Source organism: Ursus americanus, chromosome 18 (genome assembly GCF_024610735.1).
Source record: "Ursus americanus isolate L20-20 chromosome 18, mUrsAme1.1.p, whole genome shotgun sequence".
Taxonomy (NCBI): domain Eukaryota; kingdom Metazoa; phylum Chordata; class Mammalia; order Carnivora; family Ursidae; genus Ursus; species Ursus americanus.
In genome coordinates, this window is record NC_142144.1 from 34,424,654 (window position 1) to 34,445,711 (window position 21,058).

Sequence of the window (21,058 nt, forward strand, 5' to 3'; positions counted from 1 at the left end):
AATTATCCACCACTCCCATGATTTACCTGAAAGTCCATGTCTTCCCCAAAATGTTATAATGTACTAGTTAAGAACTGATGATCTAGATGAGGGGATGACTGGGTGGCTCAGTCCTGGTTAAGTGTCAGACTCTTGGTTTCATCTCAGGTCATGTCTTGTGGTCACAAGATCGAGCCCCATGTCGGGCTCTGTGCTCAGTTCAGAGTCTGCTTCAGATTCTCTCTCCCTCTCCAGCTTACTTTCTCCCAAATAAATAAATAAATAAATAAATATCTTAAAAAAAAAAAAAAACCCAACAACTGATGATCGAGATCAGTTGACTGTTCCTTTCCTTTGTTTTTGTAAATGTTATTTTATCCCTATAAATTTTAAACAATAGGAATAAGAAGCAGAAGAGTGTTATTTAGAAATTACTTGAATTATACCCCCTCCTCAGTTGCTCTCTTAGATGAGAATTGATCCCTAAAAGAGTAACTTAACTGATGAGGTAGCATAGTGGAATTTCTCAATTGGGTTGGGATTTTAAAGAAATGGTCAATGGGAGCCTGGTGGCTCAGTCAGTTAAGCTTCTGACTCTTGATTTTGGCTCAGTTCATGGGATGGAGGCCGTGTTGGGCTCTCACTGGCAGGGAGTCTCTGCTTGAGGTTCTCTATTTCCCTCTCCCCCTGCCCCTAGCGTAAACGCTCTCTCTAGAATGAATGAATGTTTAAAAAATAAATGGTCAAGTTCTATACAGTTGCTTATCGCCTTATTGTGTGTTTATATGTTGATGAGTTTTATGATGATTTTGAAGAAACAGGTTTTACTTTCATTTGATAGTTACTTTGCATCTCCCTTCCCTTACCCAGAATCTTTATTCTTTAAAGATACTTAATTTGGGTTGACAGGATATTTTCCCCCTCCTTTACTCTTTAAGGTAAATATATTTAAACACCTGTGCGTATATAGTATTGCAAAATCCTTAAAAGGTCTCATTAAGTTGATTGATTTTGTTGCATTGGCAGAGTGAAGATAGTCCGAGTCCCAAGAGACAGCGCCTCTCTCATTCAGTCTTTGATTATACATCAGCATCACCAGCTCCCTCACCACCAATGCGACCATGGGAGATGACATCAAATAGGCAGCCCCCTTCAGTTCGATCAAGCCAACATCACTTCTCAGGGGAACGATGCAACACACCTGCACGTAACAGAAGAAGGTTAGTTGATTACAATGTATTTCTTAAATTTTCTTCCATTGGTAGATTTATGAGATTTTTTTTTTAATGTCAGAAAGCATTTTTTTTCCTATGGGCATTTTATAAACACATTAACACATATGCTCATACACTCACACATGAATTACAACATGACACATTGTTTAGACTCCCACACTAGAGCATGAGAGTTATAGAAGAAATTAAAAGAGGGTAAAGTGATTTACCTAAAGTCAACCCATGCCATTATATATGAATTCAGCTACTTTATGGTTTAAGGCTTTGTGTGGGTTAGCCTCCAGTTCTGATTACAGAAAAATGCATTTTATAGTTCAAAACTATAAGGAAATATGGAGACCCGAGAAATGAGCTACCTCTTTTTCACTCCGTTCCTTTATCTTCTCTATCCTTAAGGCAATTGGGAGCTTAATTAGGTTTCTTGTAAAACTGTGGAGCCTGTGGTGTGAAAAACTGACTGAGGTTAACTTTAGTGCTCAGTCTTCTCTGTCATGGGATGTGGCCCCTGGCTTTCCTTCCCAGAGGAATATATTTCTTCTGAGCTTCTTCCTCTTCAGTTGTGGCCTGAGCCATACATTTCTACTTCAGGGAAATTGTGTATCCTTGGAGTGAGACAAGTGTTCGCATGTCCAGGATGTTGATAATCTAAGAAACATTGAAACTCTTGAGTTAGGAAGGTGTTATGGACTGAATGTTTGTGTTTCTTCAAAATTCATGTGTTGGAGCCCTAATTCCCAGTGTGGCTGTATGTGGAGATGGGGTCTCTAAGGAAGTAATTAAGGTTGAATGAAATCATAAGGGTGGGGCCCCCAATCCAATAGGATTGGTGTCCTTATAAGAAGAGACACCAGAGAACTCACTCTCTCTGGCATGTGAGGACACAGTGAAAAGATGGTTGTCTGCAAACTAGGAAGAGAGCTCTCACCAGAAACCCATCATGTTGACACCTTGATCTTGGACTTTTAGTCTCTAGAGCTGTGAGGAAATTAATTTTTGTTGTTTAAGCCACATAGTGTGTAGTATTTTGTTATGGCAACCCTGGAAAACTAATACTGAAGGGTCTTAAAACCACCAGTCTTGAAACGCCCTGGGTGGCTCAGTCGGTCAAGCGTCTGCCTTTGGCTCGGGTCATCATCCCAGCATCCTGGAATCAAGTCCCGCATTGGGCTTCTTGCTCACTGGGGGCCTGCTTCTCTCTCTGACAAATAAATAAAATCTTTAAAAACAAATCAAAACCCCCCCATGAGACAAATGAGACAAAATAAACCTGTTCCTGAGTTATATTCTGTTGAGACACTAAGACTTTTACATTACTTGGTGCATTTTCCCCCAATTTTATGGGAATATTTAAGTTAAAATCATGTATGTCAACCCAGGTAAAATACTTTATAGCTGTTAAATATTATAGCATGAGACAATATGGTTGTTTCAGGGTTACAGTCTGAGCACCTGCTGTAATCTTGTCTATTGTTTTATGGTGAAATGCGTCATACGTTCAGAAGAACATGTGAAACAAGCGTAACACTTAAAAGGATAACACACAAGTATACCAACACCCAGGTTAAAATAGAACATTGTTAATATATCAAAAGCCCCTGTTCATCCTTCCTAGAGGATAAATCTTGTTCTGTGATTTGACATCATTCCCTTGTTAATGCTTTTTAATACCTAGGAATGTATTCTACAACAATATAATTTTAGGTTTTGCCAGTTTTACTTTCATTTAAATGTATTCTTCTTTGGCTTTGTTTATCAAACATTCTGTTTTTAATGTGGATAGCAGTAGTTCATTTATTTTTAGTTGGTATAATCTTACATTGTATTGATATACCATTATTTATCTATCTATTGAGTAATTGTTATGCTCAGTTTCTTACTATTATAAAGGATGTTATTAGGAACCTTTTATGTACATGTTTCCTGGTGTACATGTGGAAACATTTCACTAGTGTATAGGCTTAGGAGTACAAATGCTGGGTCATAGGAAAGGCTCTGGATCAGAGAGGGAATGTCATACGTGTCTATTTGCAGGTGGTAGTAGTAACTAGCTATGGGTTGTTAAATTGAAGAGAAGCATCATACTCTAAGCTCATGGAAACACAGGGGGGAGGGTAGGAGGAAGCACTTACCTAGAAAACCAGCTTATAGGCTCATTCTGCCCAGCAGTGTGTGTTATTCCTTACTCCATACTTTATTATAGGCTAGCTATAAGCTTAGCTGCCAGATTGCCTCCAAGCAGATACAGTATTCAACAGTAGTCTAACATAATTTCAGATACAAAGATGAGCACACAAAGTGAGAGAAGAACACTAAACTCAATAAAACAAAGAACTTAAACAGTTAATAGAACAGACAGAATTTTTAAGTGTAACATGAGAGAGATGCAAGAGGATATTGTATTCATAAAAGTCAACTAGAAACCTTACTAAGGAAAAAATTAGAACTCAGTAAATGTGCAGAAAAGCTGTCCTAGTTTCTGGACGATCAAGTGGAGAAATTTTCCCAGATGTAGTGTAAAAGGCAAAATAAAAAGTGTAGATAAAAAAGTTTAAATATAGAGACAGAGCCATCAGTTCTAAGTATGTATAATAATATTTTCAGATGGAGACAATTGAAGGGACCTTTTTAAAGAAAAAATGCAAAACCATTTCTCAGAATTTAAGACTGTTGAACAAGATTTTGGTGAACTTGCAGAACATAAACCAAGGATAATAAAAATTCACAAATATTCCAATACAGAAACTTTAAGTTCTGCCAGCTGATTTATCACTTAAGTATAAAGCCAAAATATAAATACATTTCAAATATTAAGAGACGGAATTGAACAGCAAGAAATTCTCCCTGAAAGAATTAATAAAAGTTTTACTCTCTCCAGGAAGCAGAGGAATGAATGCAAGAACTACGATTCAGGACCATTGGTTAGCAAAGGAAATGAAAAAGACATACAGTTAAGTCTGAATAAAGGTCTGTTGTTTAAAAAAGAAAAAGAAATACGGAGATCTGCCCATGAGATGGGGACAGAGCAGGGAGAAGAGTATATAAGTTTAATTTCTACGTGCCAGGAATGTTGAGTAAATCTAGATGTTTTAGAAAAGTGGAGTATATATTTAAAAATTAAGGGTAATCACTAGGAGAATAGAAATAAGGAATGTGTAACTTCTACACAAAAACACACAACATGTGTAAAAAACTCAATCCAACAAAAGGCGGGTAAGAGGACAGAACAGCTTTGTGGCAAATGATACGCCAAAAATAAAATGACAAGATACAATAAAGTCAACTGAACGAAATATTTGTATTTTATCATTATTTCTTATTTCTAGATTTTTCAGCTATTCTGCTTTCTAAATGTTGTCGCAAAGGCACATGTAACATTTAATGAGAGGCCGTATAATAAAGATAAAGAGACCAAATAATAGACTTGAATGTCAACATGAGGACTTGGATCTTAATTTGTGTTTCGTTGGAGTGCTGCTGAAATTATTTTTGAGTAGGAAAATGAGAACAAGTGGCAACAAAGAGAATAAAAAATAATAAAGGGGCCCTTGAAGTTTATGTATAGGTTGAGTAGATTTTCAGGAGATGAATGATCTGAGCACATGTACTCTATTTTGATTTTAAGGTACATATTTTCCCACATCTCAGCGTCTGTTAAGGACTTAGAATTGATAGTATGTCATAGTTTAATTGGCAACCTTTTTTTTTTTTAACATAAAATAGTCCTTTATCTTATATATTTTTAAGATTTAATTTTGAGTAACCTCTGCAGCCTACTTGAACTCACAACCCTGAGATTAAGAGTCCCATGCTCCACCCACTGAGCCAGCCAGCTGCCCCATAAAACAGTCCTTTAAAATGTCTGTACAGCTACAGGAGCACCTGGGTGGCTCTGTCGGTTAAGTGCCCGACTCTCGATTTCATGCTCAGGTCCTGAACCTCAGGGTCATGAGATGGAGCCCTGCATCAGGTTCTGTGCCAGGCGTGGAGCCTGCTTAAGATTCTCTCTTTCTCCTTCTCCCTCTGCTCCTCCCCAAACCTCTTTAAAACAAATAATAAAAAGGAGATATGACAACTATACGCAATAATGGGATCCTGTATTGGATTTTCAGCAGTGAGGGGACTTTGGTGGAAAAACTAGTGAAATCTGAAATATGCTCTGGTTTAATTAGTAGTATAATACCAAGGTTTATTAATTTTAGTAATTTTTCTATGCTTATGGAAGATACTAGCATGAAAGCTGGGCAAAGGGTATGCAAAAAACTATACTAAAATTATCTCAGAACATTTAAAAAGTGAGTTCTAGGGTGGATGGCATCTTAAATTCAATGAAATACAGCATGTAGATTTTGAAGCAAAGATATGTAAATTTTGCAAAAAGAGACATATTAAAATAAAGTTAGAGGAGGCAGTTAATGGAACAAGAAGCAGGGGAATGGTATCAAGAGTACTATAGAAGAGTTAGTGTCATGAAGGAATGTCCTTGTTCTCCTTAAGATTGGGCAGTTGGGAGTGAGAAGAAGCAAATTTAGAGGTAGAGAGGTGACCTGATCTCAGTAAAGATTGCTGAAGGGGCTGTGGGTGCAGCTGTGTCTCGAAGGGGGCTGTTTGGCCTCTTTTGCCTAAGAGTAAGTTTTATTTATTTATTTATTTGTTTATTTTAAAGATTTTATTAATTTGAGAGAGCGCGTGAGAGGGTACAAGCAGTGGAGAGGGAGAGGCAGCTTGCCCATCGAGCAGGGATCTGATGCAGTCCTCAATCCCAGGACTCTGGGATCATGACCTGAGCCAAAGGCAGCCACTTAACCTACTGAGCCACCCAGGCGCCCCTATAGAGTACGTTTTGATGAGTCTGCTTTTTTAAATTGCGTTGGTGCTAAGTCATTGTAAAAAGCAGTGGAGATGAATCGTGGAATTGTAGAGAAGTAGAAAATAGAGATTTCACCGTAACAGCTTGACAAAGTTCGTGTTAAACTATATAGATGACTATGACTGTTGTAGGGGGAGTAAAAGTGGTTTCCTTCATAACTTCATGCTTAAAAATTGTGTATATTACAGGAATATTTATGCTGATGCTATCTCAGTCATTTTCATTTTCAGCATTTACTGAGTTACTATTATATTTGCAATTGTCCACAGATGTTCTATTTTCTACTTGAATTTTGAAAAAATCTCATTTTGAATATGTAGGAACTCTTTTTCACCTCGATTTCTTTTTTTTAAATTGAAGTATAGTTGGCACAGTGTTTCAGGTGTACAGTGTAATGATTTGACAGGTCTGTATGTTTTGCTCTGCTCATCACAAGTTTAACTACCATCTATCACCATACAATGCTATTATAATGCCATTGACTATATTCCCTATGCTGTACCTTTCATCCCCGTGACTTATCCATTCCATAATTGGAAGCCTCTACTTCTCACTCCCCCTTCACTCATTTTGCTCCCCCTACCCCACTCCCCTCTGGCAACTACCAGTTTGAGGAACTAAGTCTTTCTGTATATCTTAGCTAGATAGATAAAACATGAAGTGCCCATTAGGCATATATGGAAGATTGGCAAGATATATGCAGATTAAAATTCGTGTGTTTACAAGATAAAGGGAGCAAAATAATGGGTTAAGCCATGTGAAATTGCTGATATTTGACTACTTTGCCTTTACAAAGGGCAGTTACATAGTTAAACAAAAAAAGACCAGTAGTGAGCTATTGATTTCTAATATTTGCAGAGCTGAGTACCAATTTTGTTATTTTTTTAAAAAAAACATGTTTATGTTTTTAGAGCTGATGGGGAACCACAGTAGTTATTTAATACTCAAGCTTTTGCCTTAGCATAAACTGATGTATTACAAAGAGAGACAATACTTAGAATCCTTATAGATCACAACAGTAACTATTACGACTTTTTTTGACATTTGCTGTATTACAGTCCTCCTGTCAGGCGCCAGAGAGGAAGAAGGGATCGTCTGTCTCGACATAATTCCATTAGTCAAGATGAAAACTATCACCATCTCCCTTATGCACAGCAGCAAGCAATAGAGGAACCTCGAGCCTTCCACCCTCCGAATGTATCTCCCCGTCTGTTACACCCTGCTGCTCATCCACCCCAGCAAAATGCAGTAATGGTTGACATACATGATCAGGTATAGTTACAGAGTGGCCAGAAAATACAGATGCTAAAAATTGGTGGCAGTTTACTGAGGTTGTGTGTTTTTTGTTGTAAATGTCTTTTAATTTTACCTAAAAGGAAATAATTTTCCCCAAACTGAAGCTGTTTTAGATAAGTTGTTCTTCTTAATTTAAATTCTGCACAGCTTAGAAGAAAGTTGAACTTTAAAAAAATTTGGAGCAAGGTTATGAAAGCTCAGATTCTGATTTCATGTATTGGTTGGAAATCACTGATAACAAAATTAACAGGAGAGAACAGACAGCTGGTAGTTTGAATACACATTTCTGTTTCCCTCTCCCTTCCAGTTTCTTCTGGATAATTCAGTAGGCAAGACAGTTGGGTGCATCTTTGCTGATAGGTTTCCATGAGTCTCCAAAGGGATGTCAGGTAGAAGGCTTCATTTCCCTTTGTTCCTGCCAGGAACTGAGGGACTAGTCGAGGAAAGAGGGCTTGTCAGTCTTCAGAGCCTGAGAGTAAAGACCAGAATTGTTTGGATTTCTGTGGAGTTTCTGAAGTCAAAGAAGCCACAAATCTAGATATATCTGAAAAAGTTGCTGAATTTTAAGGATAAGGAAAAAGTCAAGTTTGTAGACAGAAATTAACAAAGGAAAGACACTCAGACTAGTATTAATTTTTTCATCTGCACTAGATGATAGGAAGTCATGAAAACACTATATATTGACAATTAAAAGAAAATATGTCTCCCAGGCACCATCTTCTGTCAGACGTGTTAATGAAACACTAAAAAAAAAAAAAAAGATCACGCAGTAAGAAGTTCTAAAAAGAAAAAATTTTTCTAGACCACATTCTTTGTGGTCATAAGCTGATAAAACTATAAATCATAAGTTTAAAAATGATTTTTAAAATGACACTGAAATACTTGAGGCAAGATTGTAATTAAGGGAAATTAAAGGAAAAATCATCAAAGTCAATGAGATAATGCCTAAAGCTGTTTTCTGAGAAAATTTTATAAACCTTCATTATTTATTTTAAAAACTGAAAATAAATAAACTAATTGCTTGAATAATTAGGGGGGAAAATTGCAGAGTAAACCAAAAGGAATTGAGAAGAATAAATTACCAGGAAACACAACTAAAATTAATAATGTGGAAATCTATTTTTTTTTTTAAAAAAGTAGCGCAAAACCCAATCCTGGTGCTTTGAAAAATTGATAAGAATAACAAGCACCTTGTGAGCTTGGTTAAGGTGAAAAGAACAAGTATATAAAAGAAGTAGGGATAATAAAAAACACCTGTTTCCTATGGGATGTTGGGAGAATTAAGAGTTGATTCATTTTGAGCACTTAAACTAGTACATATGGTAAGCACTCAATTATTATTTTGTTACTAGCTATTATAATGAAATTCTGTGTGTAACTTGGGGGGACAGAAAGAAAATGTGAAGTTCCAAAAATTAACCCAACAATAATAAAAAAATTTGAATTACCACGTTAAGTGTAAAAGCTACCATTGAAGAGGCACAGTGATCAGATGGCTTCACAGATAATTTTTCCAGTCTGTAAGGAACTCTCATGTAATAATATACAAATGATTTCAGGCTTTTCTTAAGACCAGTTTTCTAATTATTTTATGAAACCCATGTAGTTTTAATATCAAAAGTAAATATAAAGATAGTAATCCCCAAAGAACAATAGAAAACAACTCAAATACAAAGGAAGATGTTCTAAATAGATGTTAGACATACAGTCTAGCCGTGTATCAAAAAGAATAACCTATGAATAAATAAGGTTTATTCCAAGTAAGAGGGTAACTTAATATGAAAATATTCATATTACATCAACAAATAATAGGAGAAAATGATAATGATTTTATCAGAATATGTTGAAGTCAGTTGAAATTTAATAAAAACTCTAATAAGAACAAAAAGGAAATTACTTAAATATAATAAGTAAAATTAGCAGCAAGTATCCTGATTGGCCAGAGATGAATCAGCAACTAGAGATGTTTGCTCTGTCCATTTTTATTTAATGTTATATTGGAAGTTCTACCAAATGGAATAAGGTAATGTAGTTATAGGTATAAAACATTGAAAGAAATAATTGTATTTTTCTCCTCACTATATAACTGTAGAAGAAAACACAAGAAACTCTATTTTTAAAAGAATTTGATCTGGTGCCCAAATGCAAATTAAATGTGTAGACTAATCTGTAACTTACATCGATCACTTGATGAATAGATACAATATGGTATATCCGTACAATGAAATAATTCACTAAAAAGTGTAGTGAAGTACTGATTCATGCTAGGCTACATGGATTAAACTTGAAAACATGGTAAGTAAAGAAAGCTAGTTACAGAAGGCCACATTTATATGAAATGTCTAGAATAGGTTAATCTGTAGAAATGGAAATGAATTGTTTCCAATATTGTCATGGAGGATAAGTGAGGACAGAAGGCAAGTAAAAGAGTTTAAGAATAAGAAAAGAACAAATAACACCAGCAGTATTTGCAGATGAAAAGATCATATGCATAGAAAAGCCCAAAGCATCTTAGATAAGCTATTAGAATTAAGAATTGAACAGATTGATTGGTTACAAAAACACCTATCAACAGTCAGTTGTATTTTTCTATACCAGAATCAAACATAATAAAAAAGTTTTTTTTAAAGATATATTTACACTAAACAACCCAGATTTTTTCAACAGGTAAGCTGTGGCAGTGAGGGTGAGGAGGGGAGATGCAAGTGGCAGTTATAAACTTAGAGATCTTCCAATTAATTGCAAATATGTGAACCATTTTTGGATTCTGATTGAAAATTTGATATTGATGACGCAGTAGGAATTTTGAACAGAATATTATTTTTAAGGATCTTTTTCTTAAGGAAGGTTGGTAATGCTATCATGGTTGTGTTTGTGTCTTCCAGAAATACATACTAAAATATTTATTAAAGGTTGGGTTCCTAGGATTTGCTTCAGCAAAAAACAGGAAAGGGAGAAGTTGATGGAAATGGATTGGCTATGGTTTTGGAGGCTATATGTGATGCATATGGGGACTCATTATACTACTGTTTAACATGTTTGAAATTCTCTATAATAGTCAAATAAATATTGAAAAACCAAAATAATATGAAGTTATGAAGCAATCTTAATAAAAGATGCTCAAGATTTCTTTGTAGAAGATTATAAAACTTTGTTAAGGCAGATTAAAGAAAACCTATCTAAATGCTGAAGGTTTGGCTTTAAACCTTTTTGTCCAAACTGCCCGTTGTCAAAACTGATATTCGGAATATGTAGAGATAGCATAATCTCAAGTAAATTTCCAGAAAGTTTTTGGTGTAACTTGAAAAGCTGATTCTGTTATTTCTGTTGCATTTTATAAAGGACTTGGAATTATGTTGGAGTGGGGAAAAGCAGGCTACTGCTGGCTGTTTCTGTAGAGTTTTATTGGAATGCAGCTATGCTTGTTTATTTATTATCTGTGGGTGCCTTATGCAGAGATCAAGATGCCCACAAGCGTAAATACTTACTTTCCCACTGTTTAAGATAGTTGGCCAACTGGCACTCTGGTCTAGTTGCTAAGACCAAGTGGTTCTCAGAGTATGTCCTAGATCATCTGGCCAGCAGTAGCAGCATCACCAACACATTTGTTTTAGAAATGCAGATTCTCAGCTATATACTAGACTTCCTGAATCAGAAACTCTGGATGCGGACCAAGCAACCTGTTTTAAAGCAGGTGATTCTAATGCCAGAATAATTATGCTAATGAAATAGAACATAAAGCCCAGAAATAAACCCACACATTTATGAATACTTTTAATGACATATGGCTTCAGATGAGTTGGAAGAAGATAGAGTTTTTAATAAATGATGCTGGGACAATTGGGTATCCAAATGAAAACATGAAACTGGATCCTTTATCTCATAGCGTTCACAAAAATCAATTCCAGGTAGATTAAAGATGTAAATGTTAATGGCAAAACTGTTAAGCTTTTAAGAAAGTCGTGTAGCAATAGCTTCATGACCTTAAAGTAGGGAAGGCTTTCTTAAGTAAAATATGGGAAAAGCACTAGCCATACAGAGAACTGTTGATAAATTAAACTTAAAGAACTGTGTTCATTGTCAGAAATAGACTTAAACATCTATTGGTCACTTAATTTCTGGCAGAGGTGCTTAAAGGAATTCAAGGAAGGAAAGGAAGGTCTTTTAGTAATGTTATGGTGACAACTGGATAACCATGCACATAAATTGGAACCTTGACTCCTACTTGATACCAGTCTCAAAGTTGGGTTCTAGATCTAAATGTGTAAGGTAAAAAATAAGTAAATAGATAAAAGAGATTGTCTACATAAGGTCGGCAAAAATTTCTTAAACAGGATATATAGATAAGCACTTAATAGAACACCAGCATAGTAGATTTCATTAAAATAAAAAAATTTCTGCTCATCCAAAGACAGTATTTTAAAAGTGAAAAAGCAAGCCACTCCTTAGAAGAAAGTATTAGTATTATTTCAGGGAAAAGACAGAGCGGGAACAGAAAAATTCAGTAAATATTTCCATGAAAATCAGGTTATGAGTGCCTCTGAACATCATCTTTGAAGGTTCTTTATCACTAAAGCAAAAACGCAAGAAAAGTAAATTGTGTTGAATCTTAGCAGATACGGTTGTATACATACGTAGGAAAGAGATTTTTTAAAAATCTAGAATTGAGTTGGATAAGATTGTTAGATTCAAGATACATAAATAAAAATCTAACTTCTCATAGCACTAACCAGTTTGATATGGAAATAGAGAAAAACAATCTATTGACAATATAATAAAACCTACAAACTTACAGAAGAGCTTTGAGGAATAAATTATATAAGAGCAATATAAGATCTTTATGAAGAAAAGTAATGTCTTGAAGGACAGTACTATAGTATTGAACATGTGGCATAATATTCCAGTGAAAAGCCTTAATATAAAATTTCGTGTCCTTTGTAAAATAACATAACCTTTAGTATAGTTAGATTAATAAAAATCAAGACACTAGTGGGTTTTGAAAGGGGATAAAATTTGAGTTTATTTACATAAGAATAAGTGTGTGAAAATGGCCAAAGAATAAGATGAAAAGAAAGTGTGGCAATAAGAAGAACTTGTCTTTCTAGATACTAATTTCTGGTAAGATAACTAACTATAAAGCAACGTGAATTTGGCACAGAATATAAGTGGGAGGTTATTGAGTGGGAAAAGATGCTATTTCCGTTTAGAGCGAAAAAGGGTGTCCTAAAAAATGGAACAAGTATTGCAAGAAAACATTAGGACCCTACTTCACACTATAAACAAAAGTAGATTTTAGTTGGAATATAAATTAAATGTAAAAAATGAAAGGATTAGAAAGTTTAGGAATATATATATATATCCTCATCAATAAAGGGAACTATAAATTTATATTCAAAAAATAAAATTCATGGGGGCTCCTGGGTGGCTCAGTCGTTAAGCATCTGCCTTTGGCTCAGGGCGTGATCCTAAGGTCCTGGAATTGAGCCCCACATCGGGCTCTCTGCTCCACTGGGAGCCTGCTTCTTCCTCTCCCACTCCCCCTGTTTGTGTTCCCTCTCTCACTGGCTGTGTCTCTCTGTCAAATAAATAAATAAATAAAATATTTAAAAAATAAATAAAATTCATGAAAGATGGAATTTACTATTAAAAGGTTAATCAAAAGATAAAAGATAGACTGGAAAAATAGCTTTGTTAGACATGACAAGCAGATTTGTATCTCTAATTAAAAATAAATTCTAAATGAAGGTGACAGAAAACCTGATAGAAAATGGTCAGTGAGCAAAGGATAGTTTACAGAACAGGAACTTGTTAATAAACCTATTACAAGATATTTAGCTGCTCTAATCAGGGAAATGCAAATTTAAAGCAAGCATGTTAATACTGTTTTTTTGTTTTTTTTTCCATTCTTCAGGTAGGTAAGCACAGTTGTGATAACAAGTACGTCTACTTTGAGTGGAGGTGCTAGGAAATGGGCCCTATTGTTACTATTAGGATTGTGGCTTACTCAGCCTTTTGCAAAAATGTAAAATTCACCCTTTTACCCAGAATTCCTCTGGAATAAGTGAAACTTCTAGTATGTAAGGATATATTCAGTGATATTTTTTTTACAATTGTGTTTGCATTGGCGAAAGAGTGAAAACAACATGAATAGCCCATTAGTATATTAGTGATAAGACTGTGTTAAATGGAATGTACTTGAAATATTTGGCTGGTATCAAAAAGAATGAATTGACTTTAACTCCCTTGAAGAGATATCTACAATACGAATTGAAGAAAGTAATTTGCAAGGTAATATCTCATTTATGCTAAGGAAAAAAAAACATGACAACAATTTGTGGGTAATCTGTTTGTATATATTCGTATGCTCCTGGAGAAAGATGTTGAAGGGTTATATGTTATTAACATTGTTTGGCTCAGGTAGGATAGGACTCAGACTGGCCAAGAGAGAAGGAAATTATTTAACTTTTTAAATTCTACTTTACATTATTTTACAAGTTAGATTTAAATTAAAAAAAAAAAAAAAACTTCCTGTTGGATATATCTAGGTATTAGAAGATACAGCTTTCCTGTTTCCAAGTTTCCTCAGAAGAGTTTTCTCTATAAAGCAGACTAGAAGAGTTAATACAACAGTTCATTTTTTCCTGGACATTTCAAGTCTTTTTGAGGGTCAAGTTGAGTTTCAGTTCTGTGGGTTTCGTATACTATTCTTGAAACAGTCAGCTGTCCTATACAAAGACAAAGAATATTCTGGTCGAAACTGTTGGAGAAGTACGTTGTGAAACTTGTACAGCTGAGAGGGGAATCAATAAAGGCCCAGATTTTAATTTTTAATAGTTGATTTTTTTTATTCAAACAGCTGAAGTTCTAAGGTTCTGTTTTTCTTTCCTAATAGCTCCATCAGGGCACTGTCCCTGTTTCTTACACAGTAACAACAGTGGCACCACATGGGATCCCACTCTGCACAGGCCAGCACATCCCTGCTTGCAGTACACAGCAGGTCCCAGGATGCTCTGTGGTTTTCAGTGGACAGCACCTCCCTGTCTGTAGTGTGCCTCCTCCAGTAAGTCTGCAGACCCCGTAGAATGGCTAAGTGTGTTCTATAAGCAAACAGAATTGGAAGAGACTGCTCTTTGTAAAAAGCTTTTCACTTTCAAGTAAAAAAGGCAATTTTACTGTAACAGGAATCTCAAAGCATACTTAGAATAACAGTTTAATAAAATTAGCTTTAAAACTTGGTATATTTTCAAATTAAATTATACATATTTGAATATTCTGAAGACAAAGCATGTATCAGCACTTTATAATTAAACCCTGATAAAGGTTGGGTTTAGGGTACTAACATAGGAAATTGAACTAGTTAATAAGTTGGTCTCAGAGGCTTCAGTGATCAAAAGTAATAGTCTCAGCACTTAGTGGATTTTAAGAGGCACTTTGAGTGCTTGGTCTTACTTATTGCTCACTGAGGAAGCCTTTCTAGATGATGAAATTGAAAATGACTTGCTTAATGTCACAGAGACAGTTAGTATGAGAGAGCAGTGATTCACACCCACTTCTTTCTGCTTCTTAAGTTTATGTTTTATCCTTTACCAACCCCCGGTCCAACTTCCTTATTTCACAGATGAGGTCGCTGAAATCCAGAGAATTTAAATGACTTGTCTAAGGTCTTCAAAGTAAAGCACTTTGCTCAAACTAAATATAATCCTAATATCCTTATTTTGAATGTGAGATTAAAAGGAACACACAGATACCAACACTAGTTTAATTTATTAATTTATCCCAACCTTGGTTTCTCAGTAATGGATTATGGAATCCGTGTGCTAAATAGCAGACTAAAATATTGAGAGAAATAACATAAGGCACTTAGTTGTGAGTTGGGCTCTTAATAAATATCAGAATTCTATAAAAAAGAAAATTTCTGTAAGATTGAGAAGGAGGGGTTCTTAGAAAGGAAAGCAGTAATGTCTGCTTCTTCAGTCAAGTAGAAGGAGCTTCCTCTTCCATGCCGCACACTTCACCCCATTTCTTAGGTGTCAAAGTAAAGAAGTTACTAGTTACCAATATTTTACTGATAGATGCAAAAACACACTACTATTTCATTGTTAATGTAGGTTAAGACATTTTGGTGTGATTTTTGAGGGGGCTATGGCAATGACATTTTAATCTCAATGTATAGATTTTTAAAAAAATTAGTAGTAGTAGTAATATATTGATACATTAAACAAATAACAATTTCTTTTACAGATGCTTCAAGCATGTTCAGTTCAGCACTTACCAGTACCATATGCTGCGTTCCCGCCCCTTATTTCTAGTGACCCATTCCTTTTACATCCTCCTCACCTTTCTCCCCATCATCCTCCTCATTTGCCACCACCAGGCCAGTTTGTCCCTTTCCAAACACAGCAATCAAGATCGGTAGGTATTTACTCTTACGTCTTTAATTTTTAGAGAATGTGTAGACCTAAGAGGCAGATTAATAGATATAATTTGTTACCATTTAAAAACTATAATTGAGGCATTCTTTTGGTTCTTAAAAGAATTAGGGAATTCACAGACATACAAATTAATATAAACATCTTTACCTAAAATTATCTTGGTTGCTTAAATTTTTCTAGTTTTTTTATATGTCTCTTGTATAATTTAAATTTGTTCCTTCATATCTGTAATCCTTCAGGAAGTAAATCTGAAGAAAAATTCAGTTCTGTTTTTTTCCGTTTAGGTATTTCTAGAGTGGTGGAAAATGAAAGTTGATACAGTTGTTTATACCGGCTATAATAATTACATTCATTTAGTAGAGTTAATTTCTGAGCCTCAAGTGGTTCTTTCCTTTGTTTTCTGGGGTTTTTTGAAGTCCTGTTTTTCTATAGTCTGATGAAAAGATGAGATCATCTATTAACATAGTTAATTCAGTCTTGGGACTGGAATTTAGCTGAGAGGCATTTTCTTTTGGGGGTTTGGAGGGTGCATAAGCACTGTAGAAGTGGAAGGGAAGGCACAGAAGGAGGCCCAGATGTTTTTTGGACAGGCCAAGTTAAACATCTGAACTATCAGGCATTCAGGGAGAACAGGAAAGAGAACATACGGAATGGTCAGGGGAGGAGATTTCAGTTCTGCGAAGGGAACTTGACCCATGTATTCTAGCAGAGCCTAATCATCCTTTACCGAGGATTTATGCACCATGCTGGGTTTCAGATGAAGGTGAGCTTAGCCTGGCTGCTCTCCTGACAAGTATAGAAGCCAATTAGGACAGAAATTTGGCTAATTCAAAAAGTCATAACTACTTCTACAAGAAAATCTTCTATTCGAATCAGGGCAGGATTGATGCCAGGATGTTCTTTAGCTTCCAATATCTGAGAAGTTAAGGTTAGAACAAAATTTTGCCATCACTTATATTTGAGTTTGGAATCCTTCAAAGGTCGGTCACATAGCCAAATCAGAACTTAGGTTCACTTGTGTTGTCATAGTGTCAGCAGTTGGGGTTTCTCTTAAGCATATATAAGCTCCCATACTACAGTGGAATTTTGTTTGGATAGTGAACAGTGTGTTGATATTGTCTAACTGCAGGAGGAAGTCAGACTAACATTTAAGAATACATGTTCCTAAGAGAATCAGAGACACAGAAATATGTACATAAATGTTCATAGCAGCGTTATTCCTAACAGAAAAGTGGAAAGAGTTCAAATGTCCATGAACTGATGCAGTGAATAATTTTTCAACTATAAAAAGGAATGAAATACTGGTGCACAAACTACAAGATGGATGAGCCTTGAAAATATTATGCTAAGTGACAGAAGCCAGATACAAATGATACATACATATGAAATGTCCAGAATAGGCAGATCTGTAGAAATGGAAGGTAGATTGGCGATGGTCCAGGGCTTGGTGAGGACTGGAAAAATGGGGTGATGGACTGCTAACGGGCACAGGTTTGGGGGGGGGAATGAAAGTACTCTGGAATTAGGTAGTGGTGATGGTTGTACAACTTCTGTGAATCTACTAAAATCTATTGAATTATACCCCTTAGCAGGGTGATATTTTTATAGAATGTGAATTGTATCTCAGTAAAGCTATTGTCAAGAAGAAACATGCTGTGTGCTTTGCTTTTGTACATTGTCTGAGTGTTCATAGCATGCTTTTGAAGTAGGCACTGAACCTATCAGTCCTCTAAATAATATTGAGATTCATGTTAAGTTATTTATATAAAAGTCACATGGCTGATTAGTGACAACAGCAAGAGTCTGTCTGATGCTGAAGCCCATAAGCTTTCTAATACAGCATCATGCCTGCTCTGTTTTATCCCATTTAGCCCTGGTTCTGATTTATAAATATACACATGCTCAATTTCATATGTTAAAGATTAAATGTCTGAAAATTTTATGAGTAGGTCAGTGTATCATGACTAATAAGAATTTTGACTTTAATTACTTACTCTGTCTCCTTTTTAAGAGAAATTTCAAATAGTGAAATGTGTCTTTGGATAGTGGAAATGTTTTAATGACATGTTTCAGAGATTTTCTTATTGAAATCCAACAAAAAATAGGAAGATTTTACTGTAGTCTCTATGTCCACATGTATAAATTTAGATGGGTGTAAACATCAAGGAATACATGACCTTAAAGGTTTTGGGGGGGAGTTAATTTTTATTATTATAAAACATAATCTATCTAAACACTGGTAGTATATTAATGTATTAGTTCGCTTTTTTCCTCCCTCAGCCTCTGCAAAGGATAGAAAATGAAGTGGAACTCTTAGGAGAACATCTTCCAGTAGGAGGTTTTACTTACCCTCCATCGGCCCATCCCCCAACATTACCTCCATCAGCTCCATTGCAGTTCCTGACCCATGATCCTTTGCATCAGGAGGTGTCCTTTGGAGTAGTAAGTTTTCATTCATGGTTATTAATCTATTACTCGCTGTGATAACTTGTTTTGAGTTCTGTGTCTATATAACTCTACATATTTAGAATTTTAAGTGTATTCTTGAAAACATTTGGTTGGAACATTGTATTTAAAAATACACCTAAGTGTATTTGCTTTTTTAAAAAAGATTTTATTTATTTCTAGAGAGAAGGGTGGGGGAGCAGAGAGGAGAGGGACAAGCATACTCCATGCTAAGCTTGGAGCCCAATGCGGGACTTGATCCCACCACCCTGAATTCGTGACCCAAGCCAAAATCAAGAGTGGGCACCCAACCGACTAAGCTACCCGGGTGCTCCAACCACTAAAAAATACACCTAAGTGTATGTTTTAAATTAGCTATTGTATCTACGCTAACATCTAATAAATACCAGATGTTACTTACATAGTAAGGAATTTTGTAGGTTTTTTAAGGAAGAGAAACTATTCGACGGAATAAATAGTTACAAAGGTGGAATGATCTTAAATTGTTTTAATGTTTTTCCCCTACAGCCGTATCCTCCATTTATGCCTCGGAGGCTCACAGGACGTAGTAGATATCGATCCCAGCAGCCAATACCACCTCCCCCTTATCATCCCAGCTTACTACCATATGTGTTGTAAGTTCTGTTTTTCTCATTTTAGTGAATTCTGAATTTTGATACCCTTGACATTCTCTTTCTTTTATGAATATCTTCTATGTGATATATGATTTAGGGTGTGTTAGAGATTTGTTTTTATTTAATGTTAAAGGGTTGGGCTGGGGAACCATGTAAGGGTGAAATAAAGAGAAGAGCTAAGAACAAGGGAGAAGTGGTAGAGGAAGAAATTTGTGAGTGAGAAAATAGGTCAAAAGGTTAAAAAATAAAAGGTAGAAAAGTTCACAATTTTTGGCTCTCTGAACAGCTGTGATCACTAACCATCTTTGAATATCCAGCTTTGTTTTTTTAAGATTTTACAATTTATTTGAGAGAGAGAGTGCGCGTGTCCATGCAGCGGGGAGGGGCAGAGGGAGAGGGAGAAGCAGACTCCCTACTGATCAGGGAGCCCAGTGTGGGGCTCGACGTGGGGCTTGACGTGGGGCTTGATCCCAGGACCGTGGGGTCATGACCTGAGCCGAAGGCAGATGCTTCACTGACAGCCACCCAGGTGCCCCAAATATCCAGCTTTTGATTTTGCTGCTTTTCTCAAGGAAAGAGGGACAGATAAGTTAATTCTGTGCCTTAGAAGTACTGTTAGGATTAAGTTTGTAACAAATGCCCAAGGGTTACACATCATAGTTTTTAATTTCTCTCGTGTAATGAAGTTCAGAAGTAGGCGATTCAGGGATTGTTAGCCCTATAATTAAGGAATGGTTTTACCATGTTCACAATTTTATGGCTTTCTCTACATGATTGAAGATGGCTCCTCAGGTTCTAGCCATTATATCTACATTCCAACTAGCAAAAATGAAAATGGATCTCTCTGTGTACCTGCTTCCTCTCAGGTATACATTATAGAAGTTGCATATATTACTCCTGCCTACATCTCACTGGCCAGAATTCCATCTCAAGTCTATAATTACCTTTCTAAGAAGACTAGGAAATGTTTTTATACACAGAACCATGTGCCTATACCACCCTATTTTGATAATCGTAGCTGTATTATAAGTCTTAAAATCAGAATGTATCAGAATTTGGTTCTTAAAATTATTTTACTTAAAGTCTTACATGATCCATGTAAAGTTTAATATCAGCAAATCAGTTTTTACTAAAATATAGTTTGCGGGGATTTTGGTGGGGGTTGCATGAAATTTATAGGTCAGTTTTGGAAGAGAATTGATATCTTCTAGTCTGCTTAACAGTATATTTCTCTGTTAATTTAAAAAAATGTTTTTTCCTGGTAGTATTTTTAGTTTTTAATTATATAGGTCTTGCATGTGTTTTGTTAAATTAATCCTTAATATTTCATGTTTTTTATGCTATTGTGAATTGTATTTTTTTAATGTCAGTTTTTATCACTAGTACAGTCCTTTTCTTTAAGGGGTTGCCACTGATTAACACTGACCATTCTTTATTCTTTTGGCATTAACCTTGTTCTTCCCATCCTGTTCATTGACGTAATGTATCAGTGTATCAATGCTAGTGTTGGTTGTTTTCACTGCAGATCAATGCTTCCAGTGCCACCTGCAGTGGGCCCAACTTTCAGCTTTGAATTGGACGTGGAAGATGGAGAAGTAGAAAATTATGAGGTTAGTAGGTGAACTGTTAGTTGGTTTGGGTAGTGTTATATGCATAAGAAGTACTGTTCTGCTCATTTACTCATTAATTAAGCATGCATTTGATAAATCTTTTGTATGTATCACAATACGAATGTATCAAAAAAGTGATCAGCACCCTTAGGATATTTCTACATGCACCACACAGCTATGATAACAAGATAGGCTTGGTGCTGTATTTGAAATTCCATACAATTCCCGTGAAAGAATGTAGATGAGAGAACAATGAATTGTGATTGGGTGTTCTGACAAGATTTTGTGGAAGCACGAGTGTTTGAGCTGGTTCCTAAAGGATGGAAAAGCTGCTTCATGCATGAGATTGAGGTAGGGAAGCGCTGGATATTCTTGAGGCACAACATACAGTTGGTGTCTTAAGTGAAAGGGAGAAAATAGAGATTTGATTGAAAAACTCAACTGGCTCTTGTTGAGTATGTGTGCCCTGCTAGAGACATGATTTTGTCTGTTGTGGGAGGAAGGAGCTGCTAAACGTTTTGGTTCTGGAACATGACATCAGCCTCTAAGAGTCAAAACT

At 35.7% G+C, this 21,058-nt stretch overlaps 1 protein-coding gene across 10 annotated transcripts in view; it reads left to right on the top strand.

Annotated features, from left to right (window-relative positions):
• The window catches only part of RNF38 (ring finger protein 38), a 129,011-nt gene that overhangs the window by 97,426 nt on the left and 10,527 nt on the right, over positions 1-21,058 (top strand). For all 10 annotated transcript variants that reach the window (XM_045780786.2, XM_045780787.2, XM_045780788.2 and 7 more), the window contains 7 exons: positions 1,006-1,199; positions 7,140-7,353; positions 14,270-14,437; positions 15,619-15,789; positions 18,090-18,251; positions 18,783-18,889; positions 20,415-20,499. In XM_045780786.2, coding sequence (XP_045636742.2) covers positions 1,006-1,199; positions 7,140-7,353; positions 14,270-14,437; positions 15,619-15,789; positions 18,090-18,251; positions 18,783-18,889; positions 20,415-20,499 — 1,101 coding nt within the window. The remainder of the gene's footprint in view (positions 1-1,005; positions 1,200-7,139; positions 7,354-14,269; positions 14,438-15,618; positions 15,790-18,089; positions 18,252-18,782; positions 18,890-20,414; positions 20,500-21,058) is intronic.